Here is a 15,243-nt window from a genome sequence, read left to right as displayed (position 1 = left end):
GGCCATCATATTCTATGTAGGGAATTTGTAGGACCACCATACTGTATAACAAGAGTTGTAGGGGCCACCATACTGTATGTAGGGGGCTGTTGGGTCATCATACTTTGTACAGGGGAGCTGTGAGGCCATCATACTCTATATTGGGAGTCTATAGGGTCATCATACTGTCTATAGAGGAGCTTGACATTGAGTGCTGCTGCTCAGCTTATTTGTAATGAGAATACCCAAGTACTTCTCCAGTTCTGTAGTCCCGAGTTTACTTCCATTTAATGTATGTGCAGCTATAGGATTACGCCGTTCTAGGTGCATCACTCTACATTTATCAACGGTAAATATCATTTGCCAAGTGTCTGCCGATTCTGACATCTTATCCATATCTTTTTGTAATATTGTACTATCAAGGTAGTTTTTAATATTCTACATAGTTTGGTGTCATCAGCATAGTCTGGTGAAAGTTAAGAAAGTATTTGTTTTCTCCTACATTGGCAGCTCTTCTATATGGGTATTTTCATCTTCTACTGGATAAATACTGCACGATATTAAACTAGAGGAACCGATCTTTCAGCCTTCTCACATCCCTCTAAATTATAAGATGAAGCTGTGATTTGTGTTATCTTTTTATTGAACCACCAACTGCCACAAAGTTGTAAATTGCAATAAAGTAGCAGAGTAAAACAAGATGACAATCAGAAGATGTAAAATGTTTAGTTGGCAGCAACGGTGCTGGAGATCCAGGTGTTGTAGTTGCAGACCTTGGTGTAGACACCAGGATAGTTCCTGAGGGCACAGCCGTATCCCCAGGACACAATACCCTGGAGCTGTCCGTTGCAGACCACGGGTCCACCAGAGTCACCCTGAGAAGATACAAAAAGTAATAATTATCATGTACATATATACTAAGAGATAAGTGCACCTGATCCTGTGGTTGGACGTTGATCCAAGGGAACTCATCTGATTGCTGTATGTGGAGTTGGGAAGGACTTTTTTCCCCTAACGTGGCGCTTACTGTCTGCTCCATGACTTTTTTTTCTTCCTCTGGATCAACATGTTTGGCTATGGGATTAACTCGATGGACTGAAGGTTACATTCAGAGATTCAGAGATGATCTTAGTGCAATAAACTGGGATGATGTACTAAGTAATAAAAGTACACAAAGCAAATGGGAGACTTTTATGAGCATCCTGAATAGGGCTTGTGCAGAAAATATACCCTATGGGAACAAACATGCTAGAAATAGGAAGAAACCCCTATGGCTAAATAGAGCTGTAAGGGAAGCAATAAAAGAAAAACAGAAAGCTTTAAAAGAATTAAAGAGGGTAGGTAGTGATGAGGCATTATATAATTATAGAAAATTAAATAAAATATGTAAAAAGCAAATTAAGTTAGCTAAGTTTGAGACAGAGAGACTCATTGCAAGAGAAAGTAAAAATAATCCTAAAATATTCTTTAACTACATAAACAGTAAAAAACTGAAAAGTGATAGTGTTGGCACCCTTAAAAATAGTCTTGGTGAAATGGTGGAAGGGGATGTGGGTAAAGCCAACCTGCTGAATGAATTTTTTTCTACAGTTTTTATACAAGAAAATGCCATGGCAGATGACATGACCAGTGATGCCATAAATTCACCCTTTAATATTACCTGCTTAACCCAGCAGGAAGTACGCCGCCGCCTCGAAATCACTAAGGTTGACAAATCTCCGGGCCCGGATGGCTACACCCCAGAGTACTACAGGAATTGAGTTCTGTGATAGATAGACCATTATTTTTAATCTTCACAGATTCCTTAATAACAGGGTCGGTACCGCAGGACTGGCGCATAGCAAATGTGGTGCCAATATTCAAAAAGGGGACAAAAACTGAGCCGGGAAATTATAGGCCGGTAAGTTTAACCTCTACGGTTGGTAAAATCCTTGAGGGGTTCTTGAGAGATGCTATACTGGAGTATCTCAAGAAAAATAACCTTATGACAGAGTATCAACATGGGTTTATGAGGGATCGATCCTGTCAAACTAATTTGATCAGCTTCTATGAAGAGGTAAGTTCAAGCCTGGACCAGGGAAATGCAGTGGATGTTGTGTATATGGACTTTTCAAAAGCTTTTGATACGGTGCCACACAAAAGGTTGGTACATAAAATGAGAATAATGGGGATAGGGGAAAATATGTGTAACTGGGTTAAAAACTGGTTCAGTGATAGGAAACAAAGGGTGGTTATTAATGGTACGTACTCGGACTGGGTCTCAGTTCATAGTGGGGTACCACAGGGGTCAGTATTGGGCCCGCTTCTTTTCAACATATTTATAAATGACCTTGTTGGGGGCATGCGGAGTAGAATTTCAATATTTGCAGATGATACTAAACTCTGCAGGGTAATCAATACAGAGGAGGATATTTTTATATTACAGGGAGATTTATGTAAATTGGAGGATTGGGCTGAGAAGTGGCAATTGAAGTTTAATGTAGATAAATGTAAGGTCATGCACTTGGGTAGAGGAAATAAAATGTATAATTATGTACTTAATTGTAGAACACTGGGTAAAACAGGCACAGAAAAAGACTTGGGTGTATGGGTGGATGGTAAACTTCACTTTAGTGGACAGTGTCAGGCAGCTGCTGCCAGGGCTAATAAAATAATGGGATGTATTAAAAGAGGTATAAGTGTTCATGAAAAAAATATAGTTCTACCTCTGTACAAGTCACTAGTGCGACCACACTTAGAATACTGTGTACAATTCTGGTCACCGATATATAAGAAGGACATAGCTGAACTGGAGAGGGTGCAGAGAAGAGCGACCAAGATTATTAGAGGAATGGGTGGGCTGCAATACCAAGACAGGTTATTAAACTTGGGGTTATTTAGTTTGGAAAAACGAAGGCTTAGGGGGGATCTAATCACAATGTATAAATATATGAGGGGACAGTACAGAGACCTTTCCAAAGATCTTTTTAGACCTAGGCCTGCGACTGGAACACGGGGGCATCCGCTACGGCTTGAGGAAAGAAGGTTTAATCATAATCACAGACGAGGATTCTTTACTGTACGAGCAGTGAGACTATGGAACTCTCTGCCGCATGATGTTGTAATGAGTGATTCACTACTAACATTTAAGCAGAGCCTGGACGCCTTTCCTGAAAAATTTAATATTACCAGTTATGTATATTAGATTTTATGACAGGGTGTTGATCCAGGGAACTAGTCTGATTGCCAGATGTGGAGTCAGGAAGGAAGTCAGGAAGGAAATTTTTTCCCCATTGTAACTTGTTTGTCACATTGGGTTTTTGTTTTTTTTTTTTTGCCTTCCTCTGGATCAACATGTTAGGCTACGGGTTGAACTAGATGGACTTAGAGTCTCCCTTCAACCTTAAAAACTATGATACTATGATACTATGATACATTCAACCTTAAAAACTATGAAACTATAAGTCAAGAGACATCTCTCTCATTGAGGGGCAACTCAAAGCTCTTGGTCCCCTATACTAAATCAGGGACCTCCATGCATCATGTTCCATTTGTTTGAGACAGAGGGATCCATGTGGTTCCACAAGCACCAGGTCCACTAAAACTCCAACCTCGACATCCCTCAAAAGGTCAACCTGATTTGGTCAACTTGAAGTGAAGGTATAGAGCTTATAATGACTCGTGATCAGCAAGTGTCTCCCGACCCCTTAAATATTTTGCTCAGCAAGTCTATGTTCTTTGTGGTGTGAGGGGAATAGGCTCCACCAGACACCTGCTAATTGCTTACATGAGAACAAAGCATAGGGTGTGCTGATATCCAATATGTCTGACATTTTGAGAGAGTTGGGGCATCACCATATACATTAGTCATCCAGCTGGTTCCACAGAACGTATGTGGTTATCGAAACAGCTCTCGTCCTAGAGTCACAGATCTGAAATTCATGAGATCAAGAAGAAACATTACCTGGCAGGAATCTTTGCCTCCTTCCAAGTATCCAACACAGATCATGTTGCCGGTGATCTCTCCGGGGTAGGCGTTGCTACACTGGGCGGCGGTCAGGACGGGGGCGTCCACGCACTGGAGGAGGTTGGGCATGTTTGCTGCAAGTAAATTTACATCAAATATTAGATATTGTGTGTAGACCCCCAAATCATGAACGACATCTAAGAAAAACATCCTCAATCATCGCAGTGTTTGCTCGTTGTGTTCTTTTTCACTCCGTTAATAAAATCGGTGCTCCCTGCTACAATAAGGTTTATATACAGGAGCCGCTCATGGCTGATACCGCCATCATCTTTATTTAGAAGTGTATTTCCAAAACCAAAAAAAGATATCAGCCGTAACTTTTCTCTACATAGAGGTTGATTATACACAGGGCTCTATCTAAGCTGGGAAAGATCAAGAAACACTATGTTAGAAATGGAGTATCATTTGACCTCGGTAAAACCCATTTATAACATAAAATTGATGTTTCCTTTCCAGATTTTCCCCATCTGAAAAAAATTAAAAGATGGTGATGGGATACAAAGAGATTTTATCTGAATATATTGTCTTTCTATTTGGCTAATGGGGCAAATGTTGATTGTCCTGGTTGGTATCAACCATGTATTAGTACCAATATATTAGCTTTTGGTTTTTAAGCCAATGAAATCCAAAAATTGTTGACATTTCTAATTTCGCACTCATTTAAACCCACATAAAATTGTATTTTAGCTGTTTCATAATGGGCTCCACCCCTGAGTAGTCTACACCCGTGTGTAGCCCACCACTTCAGTCTCCGCTCCTGAGCAGCCCCCCAGCACTCTTAACCCATGAGCAGTCTCCCACATCAGCCTCCACCACTGAGCACTCTCCACATCTGAGCACTGTCCACCCCTGAGCACTCTCCACCCCTGAGTAGCCCCACCACAACAGTCTTCACCTCTGAGCAGCTGCCCCAGCAGTCTTAAACCCTGAGCAGTCTCCCACAGCAGTCTCCACCCCTGGGCACTCTCCACCCCTGTGCAGGCTCCACCTCTGAGTAGTCTCCACCCCTGAATAGCCCCACCACAACAGTCTCCACCCCTGAGCAGCCCCCAGCAGTTTCCAATCCTGAGCAGTCTCCCACAGAAGTCACCATTCCTGAGCACTCATCATCTCTGAGCTCTCACCACCCCAAGCAGCCCCCACAGGAGTCTCCACCCCTGAGTAGTTTCTACCCATGAGCAGTCCCACCACAATAGTCTTCACCCTTAAGTAGCCCCCTAGCACTCTCTACTCATGAGCAGTCTCCACTCCTGAACAAGCTCCATTTAAGTACATGTTGATGACTCTTAAAATGATTTCTTACCTACGTAACAATATTTTTTTTAGTTCTCATAAATATATTCTGTATGTCTTGACTTACTTCCACTGCTGAGGGTGTTGCCCCATCCGGCGATGAGACAGCTGGTGCCGGCGGCGGGGCAGCCACCGGGCAGACCAATAGGCTGGACGTAGGAGTTGACGGAGGTGGCAGAGGCCAGCTTGATCAACATGATGTCATTGTCCAGGGTCCAGGAGCTGTAGCTGGCGTGTCTGATGACTCTGGAGGAGCTGATGAACTGCTCGGTACCTTCACTGACGGCGATGTTGTGCTCTCCCAGTCTGACCTGTACGCTCCTGGAAGAAGATCAATTATTTAATTAATAATTTGATTAACTAAGACTGTAGTATACATTACCGCTAGGATTGTGGTGCAAATTAAAAATCCCATAATATATAAAAATGACCACTAAACTCGATTTATAATTACGATGACGCCATATTTATTTGTTCCGCGGCTCCAGCTTTTATGTGTTTGACAGAATTTAGACTTTCTATCATAAATATCATCACACTTGTCCATAGGTTGTTTGTAATTTCGCAATTTACCAATATTCAAGTAATACATTTATGCTGAAATCACAGATACAGCCCAAACACAAGAGTGGCAGCGTGTTCAAAGAAAATACCCAGAATACCCTAATCGCAGAAAACATGAGTGTAGACGTGTAGGATGACTAAAAAAATGTATATATTCAAAATGTGAGAATTGCGGTAACTTACGTCTTGTAGCAGTGAGCGGCGGAGACCACCCACAGGCTGTTGATCAGGGATCCACCACAGAAGTGGTAGCCGGAGTTCAGGGACACGATATAGGGGATGGAGTTCTTGGCGCAGGTGTAGCCTCCTACAATCTTGTCATCATCCTCAAAAGCAGCTGAGAAGATTACAATAAATTAATTTATATATTGTTTATATATTATTACATTAATGTAACAAAGGTATAAAGTTCAGAAAATTATCAAAAAATTATACACAAGAGTCAATCGAAAATAAAATGTATGAAAATGAATAATGGACTTTAGAAGGAAGCACCAAACTCACCGGCTGCTCCGAGGAGCACACAGATCAGGAGGAACTTCATGATGGATCCAGAATGAGCATGGAGGGGAAACCACCAAGATTTATACCCAAAAACGTATCACCCATCTACCCCCCTCCTCAGCCAAGAGTAAGTTAATCAATATCCGCATAACCTAAAATATACACATAATCTATACATGAAGGCCATGTTGATTGGAATGTTCTTCTGACCTGTTGATTAGTGATAACCTTGGATATTAATTTTCCTTCCAAGAAAATGTACGTTATGTTCTTTGCATTAGGTCGTATTTCTGTAACTTATACATTCAGGTGTGTGATGACAGCGTGTATACATGGGAGTAGTTGCACATGTCCCACCAGCAGCACAGACCTGCAGATTTTCCCTATGTCTAGATGTGGTAGAAGTTTCCAATGATGATTCTGCTGCAGTTTGTAGAAATCCCACCACTAATTCATGCTGGGTCATCATTAGGGCATTACAGCCATGACTGGTGTATGGGACCCATTGAAGAGGGGGGCCTGGGCTTGGGGTATTTACTTAGCTTTATTAAGCCCTGGGCCTGGACGAGTCACTCCTTTTCACCAGGCCCCAGTAACAGCCGCAGCAGAGGGGACCGGCCATGTCGCTTCGGCCACTACACATAGCTAATTTGCATGCAAAGTGCTTCAGGGGCATCACATGCAAATTAGCCATGTGGTGGAGTCAGCAGCAGTGGGACAGCATGAGGCACGTCATCCCGTGTCCTATCGTGCAGCAGCATGATGAGAGCATCACACTGCGACCTCATCACACTGCTGCGGGTAATAGAGCCATGGAGGGTGCGAGGATGCAGGTGTCGGCGGAGAAAGGTAAGCGCTCCATGAGCTGAAGATAGGGCTGGGATTTGGGGGGCCACTGACCCCAGCCTCTCCTTCAGCTGGATGTGTGTCTAAGGGCACACATCCAGCTGAAATGAATAGCAAGTCAGAGAGGACACCGTACAATGTGATAGCTGGGGAGAGTGAGTAAAATTATTATTTTTTTACGTTAGAGACAGGATGGAGATGAAAAGGTTTAATGACTTGATGGTGTCTTGTCTTTCTTTCTTTAATAATTTTATCTTTTTTAGTCTTTCAGGTTCACGTTTGGTGAACGTCATGGATCATCGCTATGAATTACGGTGGGCCTTGTTTTAAAAAGAAAAAAAAGGATGAATGAGGGCTGTAGTGTGGGGAAAGTTTGTTCTACCACCTCATCATAATCCTTTCTGATGTCCCACTCCTACTTTAACCCTTTCATGACTAAGATTGTTCCGGTATGTCCTGGAGATTGCAGGCGCACAGGGCCCTGTGCCCCCCGCAATCGTGGCCAGGGACTTGGCTTACATGACAGCCAAGCCACAGCCCTCACAGCCAGGGATGGTGATGTTCTGACTGTTTAACCCCCCAAATCATTCGTGGTACTTAGGGAATAAGTAATAAAGTTTAGAAAAAGTTAAAAAAGTAAAAATAAAAAAAAAATAAGAAAATGAGCAAAAAAAATAATAAAAAATGATTCCAATAAATAGTTATGTTTGTGTAAAAATAAAAAGTACACATATTTGGTATTGTCGCATCCATAACAATCTGATCTATAAAACGGTCACACTAGTTAACCCCTTCAGTGAACACCGTAAAAAAAGCATAGCAAAAATTGTCTCTTCAGCATACAGCGGACAAAATGAGGGGAATAAAACGTGATCAAAAAGTTGTATATACGGTAAATTAAAATGGTAACACTGAAGACATCATCTTGTCCCACAAATATCAAAACATACAGCTCCGTTAGTGAAAAAATAAAAAAAACTATAGTTCTCAGAACACAACAATGCAAAAGCAGTTTTTTTTTTTTCCTATAAAATAGTTTTTAAGGTGTAAAAGAGTCAAAACATAAAAAAACTATATAAACATGGTATCGATGTAATCGTACTGACGCAAAGAATAAAACTGTCTGATCACTTTTACGGCAACAAAAAACATTTTCCTGAATTGCTGTTTCTTCTTGATTCTGCCTCACAAAAAGTGGAATAGCAAGCGATCAAAAAATATTATGTGGGCAGAAATTGTGCCTCAGATGACTCAGAAAAATAAAAAAAAAACTATAGCTTCCAAAATTCAGTGATGCAAAAAACCTGTATTTTGTAAAAAAATGTTTTTAGTGTCATATCAGCCAAACCTAAACAGCAATATAAACCCTGTTATCACTGTAATCGTACTGACGGGAGAAATAAAGTGGCCATATTACTAATAGCGCAAGTTAACGGCATAAAAAATAAATAAATAAAGCCAATCTGTAAGGGCTATTGATTTTATTCACTCTGCCTCTAAAAGATCGTAGTATGGTGCGGCTCATATTTATCCTGCCCTCTACGCTGATCACTTACACTGGGTTTACGTGTAAGGCTGCGTGCCTATGATCAGGATTAGCAGCGTTTTGGATGCAGCATGTTTTTTCTGCATCCAAAATACTACGTTGTACAGTACAAGCATAGTGGATGGGATTTATAGAAATCTCCAACCCACTGTGCTTCTTTTCTCCGCAGCATAAACTGACCTGCAGTGCAGTTTCCCATCCTGTCAATTTATGCTGTGGAAACAAGAGTATTCTCTGCGGGAAAAACGGACCAAAAGTCTACAGGGCCCCAAACCCTGATTGTGGGCACGAGCAGCTGCGGTCTCCAGCAGAGAACATTTGCGCCTCTGCAGGGGAAGACACGCTGCCTCCAGGACACAGCATGTGCAGATCGTGGGACTGTACCTTAAATCTCTGAAAAATGGGATTCAGACAAGATTCCAAATGGAATATTCACTTTAACTACCGTAGGTAGAGGGAGTCACTTTGACTCACTTCTGGCCTGTTGTCCGGTGGTATCCATCTTTTTACACCTGATTTTAGGCGTGCACAAAAGTGCGGTCATCAACAGTTTTGTTCACCTTTGAAAAGAAGGACACCACTGAACAGAGGCCAAATGGAGCCCAGAGTAACTCTGCTGCCTCATTAGTGGATGGACCCGTCGCGGATTTCACCTAAATCATGTGTTTTGGAGATGTAGATGAAAACACAGATGTAAGTGCTCAACATAGAGCACAAGATAAATGTGAACTACTCCAAAATGTTCTGTACCAAAATCATCACCAAATAGCATTCGACTCAACCCAGAAAAACACAAGTCCATCATTGGTTAACAGAAATATAGAGGGCTTCCACATTACTGATACTGTGGCGCCCTGGCCTAGCCAGGTCATCACAGATAACACACAAACACCCCCCACCCCCATTAGACAGGGACACCAGCCAAACACAAAACCCTTGTTGCCTCCCTCTAGTGTCTGATGTCCACACCAGGTGGGGTGGAGCCAAGCGGTTGGCCCCACCCACCGAGGAGTTCACAGGCCTGGAGGCGGGAAAAGTGACAGATAGAGTTTGGAGTTTGAAGAGTGAGGGGTGAACACTTGGGTGTCTGGATTTGTGGCCCAGGCACTGACAGCAAGGTTGGCAGACGGTGGTGGCTGTCTGCAGGAGTGGTGAAGCAACGTGGAACAGTAGGACCGGAGTCGGGCGACGGCCCGCCGGTACCGACCGGGGAGCGAAGTGAAGCCAGCACCCCCAGGCAGGGCCATCGGATCCCGACCAGGCTTGGAGCCGCCGTCAATAGTCAGATCCGAATGTGACTGGAACCCCAGGGGTTTCATAGCAGCAACAGTCCCGATTGAAGGCAACCACCCACACCGTGAGGGTATACAGCTACCGCCTAAAGGCTGCTTTACATGGTACGACCGATTGTACGATTTCACAATCAATCGTACCCGCCCCCGTCCTTTTTGCGTCACGGGCAAATCGCTGCCCGTGGCGCACAAAGTCGGTAACCCCCGTCACATATACTTATAGAAGCAGAGGGGTGGAGATGAGCAGGACGTAAACATCCCGCCCACCTCCTTCCTTCCACATAGAGCCGGCGGCTGACGTGGGAGGCAGGTACGCGATATTCATCGCTCCCGTGGTGTCACACGGAGCGACGTGTGATGCCACGGGAACGATGAACAACCGGCGCCCGATTTCAGAACCGATATTATGGAACCTAGCGACCAGTACACGACTCACAATTTGTGAGCGATAATGCGTCGCTAGGAGGTGTCACACAGGCCGGCATCGCCAGCGATACCGGATGTGCGTCACAAAAACCGTGACCCCGACGATCTATCGCACGATAGATTGTCTGGTGTAAAGCAGCCTTTAGGCTAGAGACCCAAGGGCCAGCACCTGCGGGCAAACGGGCTCCTCCGGTACCCATACACCGGGGAGCGGACTACCGTTGGGAATCCATAGTAGTCAGAAGGAGAACATCAAGGTGCAGGGAAAGATAGCCGCTATCACCTGTCTGGGGAGAGACACTGCAGCCGGCTGCGGGACCCGTCCATTCAGCCGTTTGGTTTACCGAGGACTTTGTACGTTTCTTGCTGAGTGAGTACACCCGTGCCATCCGGCACCGCGCCGCGCTGTCCCTGCAACCCTGTACCTCACCAACCCTGCCTCCCTGTCATCATCGGGCCCCGGGACCACCAACCCCTACCCACGGAGGGGGAAAACAACATTCCAGCTGCTCCTTACCATCACTCCCGGGATCCCCGTCATAAGCAGCGGTGGTGCCTATCTTCACCACCACCCGTGGGTGGCATCACGACTAAATTCCCCAAACCAACCACCCCTTTCACTCACGGGCGAGGAGCGCCGCTCGAGTCCCCGGATCCGGCCCACCGCTCGAGCCACCGAGCAGCCATCGCAGCAGCGCCGGACCCGAGCGTTAGCGAGCGCAGCGCAGTGGCGTCCTCCCCGCCCGCGACAATAGCACAAAGGCTCTCGAAAGCCACTATGGCTCCCCCCTTAAAAAAGAAATCCAGAGAAATTTTCACTGCCAAATCCAAATGCCCTCCTCCCTTCTGGGCCCCACAATGTTCCTAAACCAAAGTTAGCATCCACATGTTTGGCATTATTATAGTGAGGAGAGCACACTTAATTTACTGGGTGCAGGTTTCCAGAATCACAAGTTGGGTCCAAGGTACGGGCACTAGAATGTACTGGGCACAACAAGGACTTATTTATAATTTTTAACTCTGCAACATTCACTGTGTTTGATACCATCAGGGCTGTGGAGTCGGTAAGCCAAACCTGCGACTCCAACTCCAACTCCTCAATTTCCCTTGCATTGACTCCGACTCCCACATATATATATATATATATATATATATATATAATATATATATATATATATATATATATATTGTGAGACTGTGACCAGGGTTATCTATGACGGCCGGTACGTCTCGCCCCGGTTGTGCTCACTCCATGATAGAAAGTAACTCCACTCCGGGGTTAATGCTATTTCCCTACAGACTGAAAGGAGGGTTAAAAGGGAGCAGGAAGATGGGCGTGGTCGCCTAGTGTGTGAGGGAGTGAACACAACTCCCTGAGTATCTGCCGGAGAAACAAGTGTATGCTGTATTGGACTTGTGATTTGTGCAATAAACCGTGTGCTGTGACCCTTGGTGCCTGGATCCCGTGTCTTCTGCTACGCAGCCGACCACGCTACCTCACATATAGTGGAGAATGCGGGCATGCCAGCCCGGTGAGGTGTAGCTTCCATTTCTGGTGACCCGGTAGCACATGTCCTGGATTCAAGCGGCTATACTACAGCCCAAACCCGGCGACGCCATGGAGGACATACTAAAGCAGCTGGTTCAGGCCAATGCACGTCAGCAGCAAGCCTTGCAATTGCAGGAACAAAGACATCAAGAACAGATGGTTCTCCTGGCCAAGGCGATCCGTGCCGGACCGGCAGCAACAACCCCGGGACCGGGTGACGACGGCAGCGTCCGGAAAACGGTGAGACAAGCGTTGCAAAAGATGACCCCGGGGGATGATGTGGAAGCGTTCCTGGCGGTGTTTGAGCGGGTGGCCGAGCGGGAAAAGCTGCCGACCCCCCAGTGGGCTGAGGTATTGTCGCCCTATCTGACGGGGGGAGCCCCAAAAAGCGTACCTGGACCTCTGTACCGAGGACGCCATAGACTATGCGACCCTGAAAGCCGAAATACTTGCTCGGTTGGGGGTTGTGAGGAAAGAGTTAACCTTTTTCACTGACTTAGAAAATAATAGAAATTCATTCTCCCCGGCAAGACCGAACCAGACTTATTTGCGTAATAAACTATGAGACCAACTTCAAGGACGCAGAATGTTTTGACTTAGAAATGACTGACAAACATCTTGTTATGAGAATGAGAGGCGGAATAGACTGTTATGGGAGTATAAGTCATTATATTAATTTCTCTTGCTGGGAATATGCAATCCACGCCTTAATGAATGTAGATTAATGAATATGTATGTTGCATAGTTACGCCCTAATCAACTTTGTATAACTTTGTAATGTAAACAATACCAATACACTTTCTATTCGGAGCCGCACATCTCCAGTCTCATGTGTATAACGGCGTTCGCTTGTTTTCATTGAGACGGAGTAGCAGAGGGGGGGTCACCGGTACCCTCTCTGCATTCGAACATCGCTGGCAACAGCTGTGACCGTTAGGTCAACCTAACAGGGTGAATACCTATGTACGGGCTCAGCGGGTAAATCAGTGGTTCTATGAGGAAGCCAAACCCGTACGCTCCCAGGCCTATGACTTGTTGCATCTGGTAAAGAAGTGGTTGCAGCCTGACACTCTGAGCCCTGTGCAAATGGTGGAAAGGGTAGTGGTGGATCGCTTTGTGCGTACCTTACCCGTCACCATTCAACGGTGGGTAGGACAGGGCGACCCAAGTACCCTGGACCAATTAGTAGCTCTGGTGGAGCGGCATGTGGCTACGCAGGACTTGATACGGGACACTGAGACTTTGCGTGCCGCCCGTCGGTCCGGCCCCTCCAAGCCTCGGGCCAAGGACCCACCGCTGACACCGGTGCGGGAGTCCGTTACCGTTCCGTCTGAGGTCGCGCCCGCCGTCCCTGCGGTCCGGAAGGCTATGTACCCTAAACGACAACTCGTCAAGGAGGTATCCTTCCCTATTAGATGTTGGCGATGCCAGCGGGTGGGACATATGGAGGCCCAGTGTCCACTCACCACGGAGCCCATGGATTGTGGGTTACCCGGCGGGGTTCAATGTATGCTCAAGCGGTATATACCGCGGACCTTGTCACCCCGGAAACTGAGCCCCACTTGTGCCAACTACAGGTGAATGGACGTCCGGTTACAGGCTTGTTGGATTCCGGAAGCTTAGTGACCCTTGTGCGATCAACCCTAAGGGCTAACATAAAGGCCACAGGGCGTACCGTGGGGGTGGTTTGCATACATGGGGACCGACGAGACTATCCCACGGGGGTTGTCACCATCACAGCACCCTGCGGACAGGTGCAACATGAGGTGGGACTTATGAACTCTCTTCCCTATGACGTGATCCTAGGAAGGGATCTGCCGTATTTTTGGACTCTATGGAAGGGGCCTCCTAAGTCCCTTCAGGTATTGGACCGTCCGGGACCTGAGCCCGACAATCCCGAATCCGGGACGCCTGTCGTAGGGGTCACCATGATAGGGACAGAGTGTGAACCCGATATGTCACCCCTAGAGGTATTGGCAGGAGAGGCTGAGATGGTCGAGCCCATCCCGGAGTTGGAGGCGTCCCCGGATACGTTTGGGACAGCCCAACTCCAGGACCCTACGTTAATACATGCCCGGAGTCGGGTGACAGTGGTTGACGGGGTGGCACAGCTACCCGGTGCCCAGGTAAGGTACCCCCATTTCGCCCTGAAGCAGGATTTACTCCCCCCGGCGTGGGGGTAGAGCAGTTGGTGGTGCCCCAGCCGTATCGCCGGCGGGTCCTCGACTTGGCTCATAAACACCTGATGAGTGGCCACCTAGGGGTCAAGAAAACGCAGGAGCGAATATTGCAAAGGTTCTATTGGCCCGGGGTCTTTGGGGAGGTAAAACGGTTCTGTGAAACCTGCCCGGAGTGTCAGCTTACCGCACCCCTGGCCCACTTTCGCAGTCCGTTGGTGCTCTTACCCATTATAGAAGTCCCTTTTGAACGGATAGGGATGGATCTGGTGGGGCCCCTCGTAAAGTCCGCTCGAGGGCACCAACACATCCTAGTGATCGTTGACTATGCCACCCGGTATCCCGAGGCGATACCTCTCAGACATACTGCAGCAAAGCTTATAACTCGGGAGTTGTTTGCTGTGTTCTGCCGGGTGGGGTTGCCCAAGGAGATCCTTACGGATCAGGGGACCCCATTCATGTCTAAAGTGACCAAAGAGCTGTGCCGGCTACTCCAGATCAAGCAGTTGCGTACATCTGTGTATCATCCTCAAACGGACGGTTTAGTCGAGCGTTTCAATAAAACCCTGAAAACCATGCTAAAAAGGGTGATTTCAAAAGACGGGAAAGACTGGGATATGATGCTTCCCTATTTGATGTTTGCCATCCGAGAGGTGCCACAGGTATCCACGGGGTTTTCGCCTTTTGAGTTGTTATACGGGCGACATCCCCGGGGATTGTTGGACCTGGCAAAAGAAACCTGGGAGCAGGAGCCCACCCCCCATAAAAGTGTGATTGAACACATTTTAGGAATGCAGAACCGCATAAGTGCGGTCATGCCAATTGTGAAGGAGCATTTACAGGAGGCTCAGGCCGCGCAAAGTGGCCGCTACAATAGACAAGCCACCGTGCGGACCTTTAAACCCGGGGATCGGGTGTTGGTATTAATCCCCACGGCGGAGAGTAAATTCCTGGCTCAGTGGCAAGGCCCCTACGAGATAAAGGAAAGAGTCGGGGTGGTCAACTATAAGGTATTGCAGCCCGGTAGGCGGAAACCTGAACAAATATACCATGTCAACCTA

The 15,243-nt window shown here is 46.4% G+C and overlaps 1 protein-coding gene across 1 annotated transcript; it reads right to left on the bottom strand.

The window, feature by feature from the left end:
• Positions 1–684: 684 nt before the first annotated feature.
• LOC142310683 (trypsin-like) lies at positions 685–5,566 on the bottom strand. Its single transcript, XM_075348266.1, has 3 exons — positions 5,346–5,566; positions 3,923–4,059; positions 685–854 (listed from the first exon to the last, which is right to left on the bottom strand). The coding sequence occupies exons 1-3, from the start codon at positions 5,473–5,475 to the stop codon at positions 705–707; spliced, it is 417 nt and encodes a 138-aa protein (XP_075204381.1). The 5' UTR covers positions 5,476–5,566; the 3' UTR covers positions 685–704.
• Positions 5,567–15,243: the final 9,677 nt, after the last annotated feature.

This window comes from Anomaloglossus baeobatrachus, chromosome 5 (assembly GCF_048569485.1).
Source record: "Anomaloglossus baeobatrachus isolate aAnoBae1 chromosome 5, aAnoBae1.hap1, whole genome shotgun sequence".
Classification (NCBI taxonomy): Eukaryota; Metazoa; Chordata; class Amphibia; order Anura; family Aromobatidae; genus Anomaloglossus; species Anomaloglossus baeobatrachus.
This window is presented reverse-complemented; position numbering and strand designations above follow the sequence as displayed.

Coding starts and splice junctions, on each gene's coding strand:
- LOC142310683 (XM_075348266.1), bottom strand. CDS start 5,475: ATGTTGATCAAGCTGGCCTCTGCCACCTCCGTCAACTCCTACGTCCAG. Junction 4,060..5,345: donor CAACACCCTCAGCAGTGGAA/GTAAGTCAAGAC, acceptor ATTTACTTGCAG/CAAACATGCCCAACCTCCTC. Junction 855..3,922: donor GAGGCAAAGATTCCTGCCAG/GTAATGTTTCTT, acceptor GTATCTTCTCAG/GGTGACTCTGGTGGACCCGT.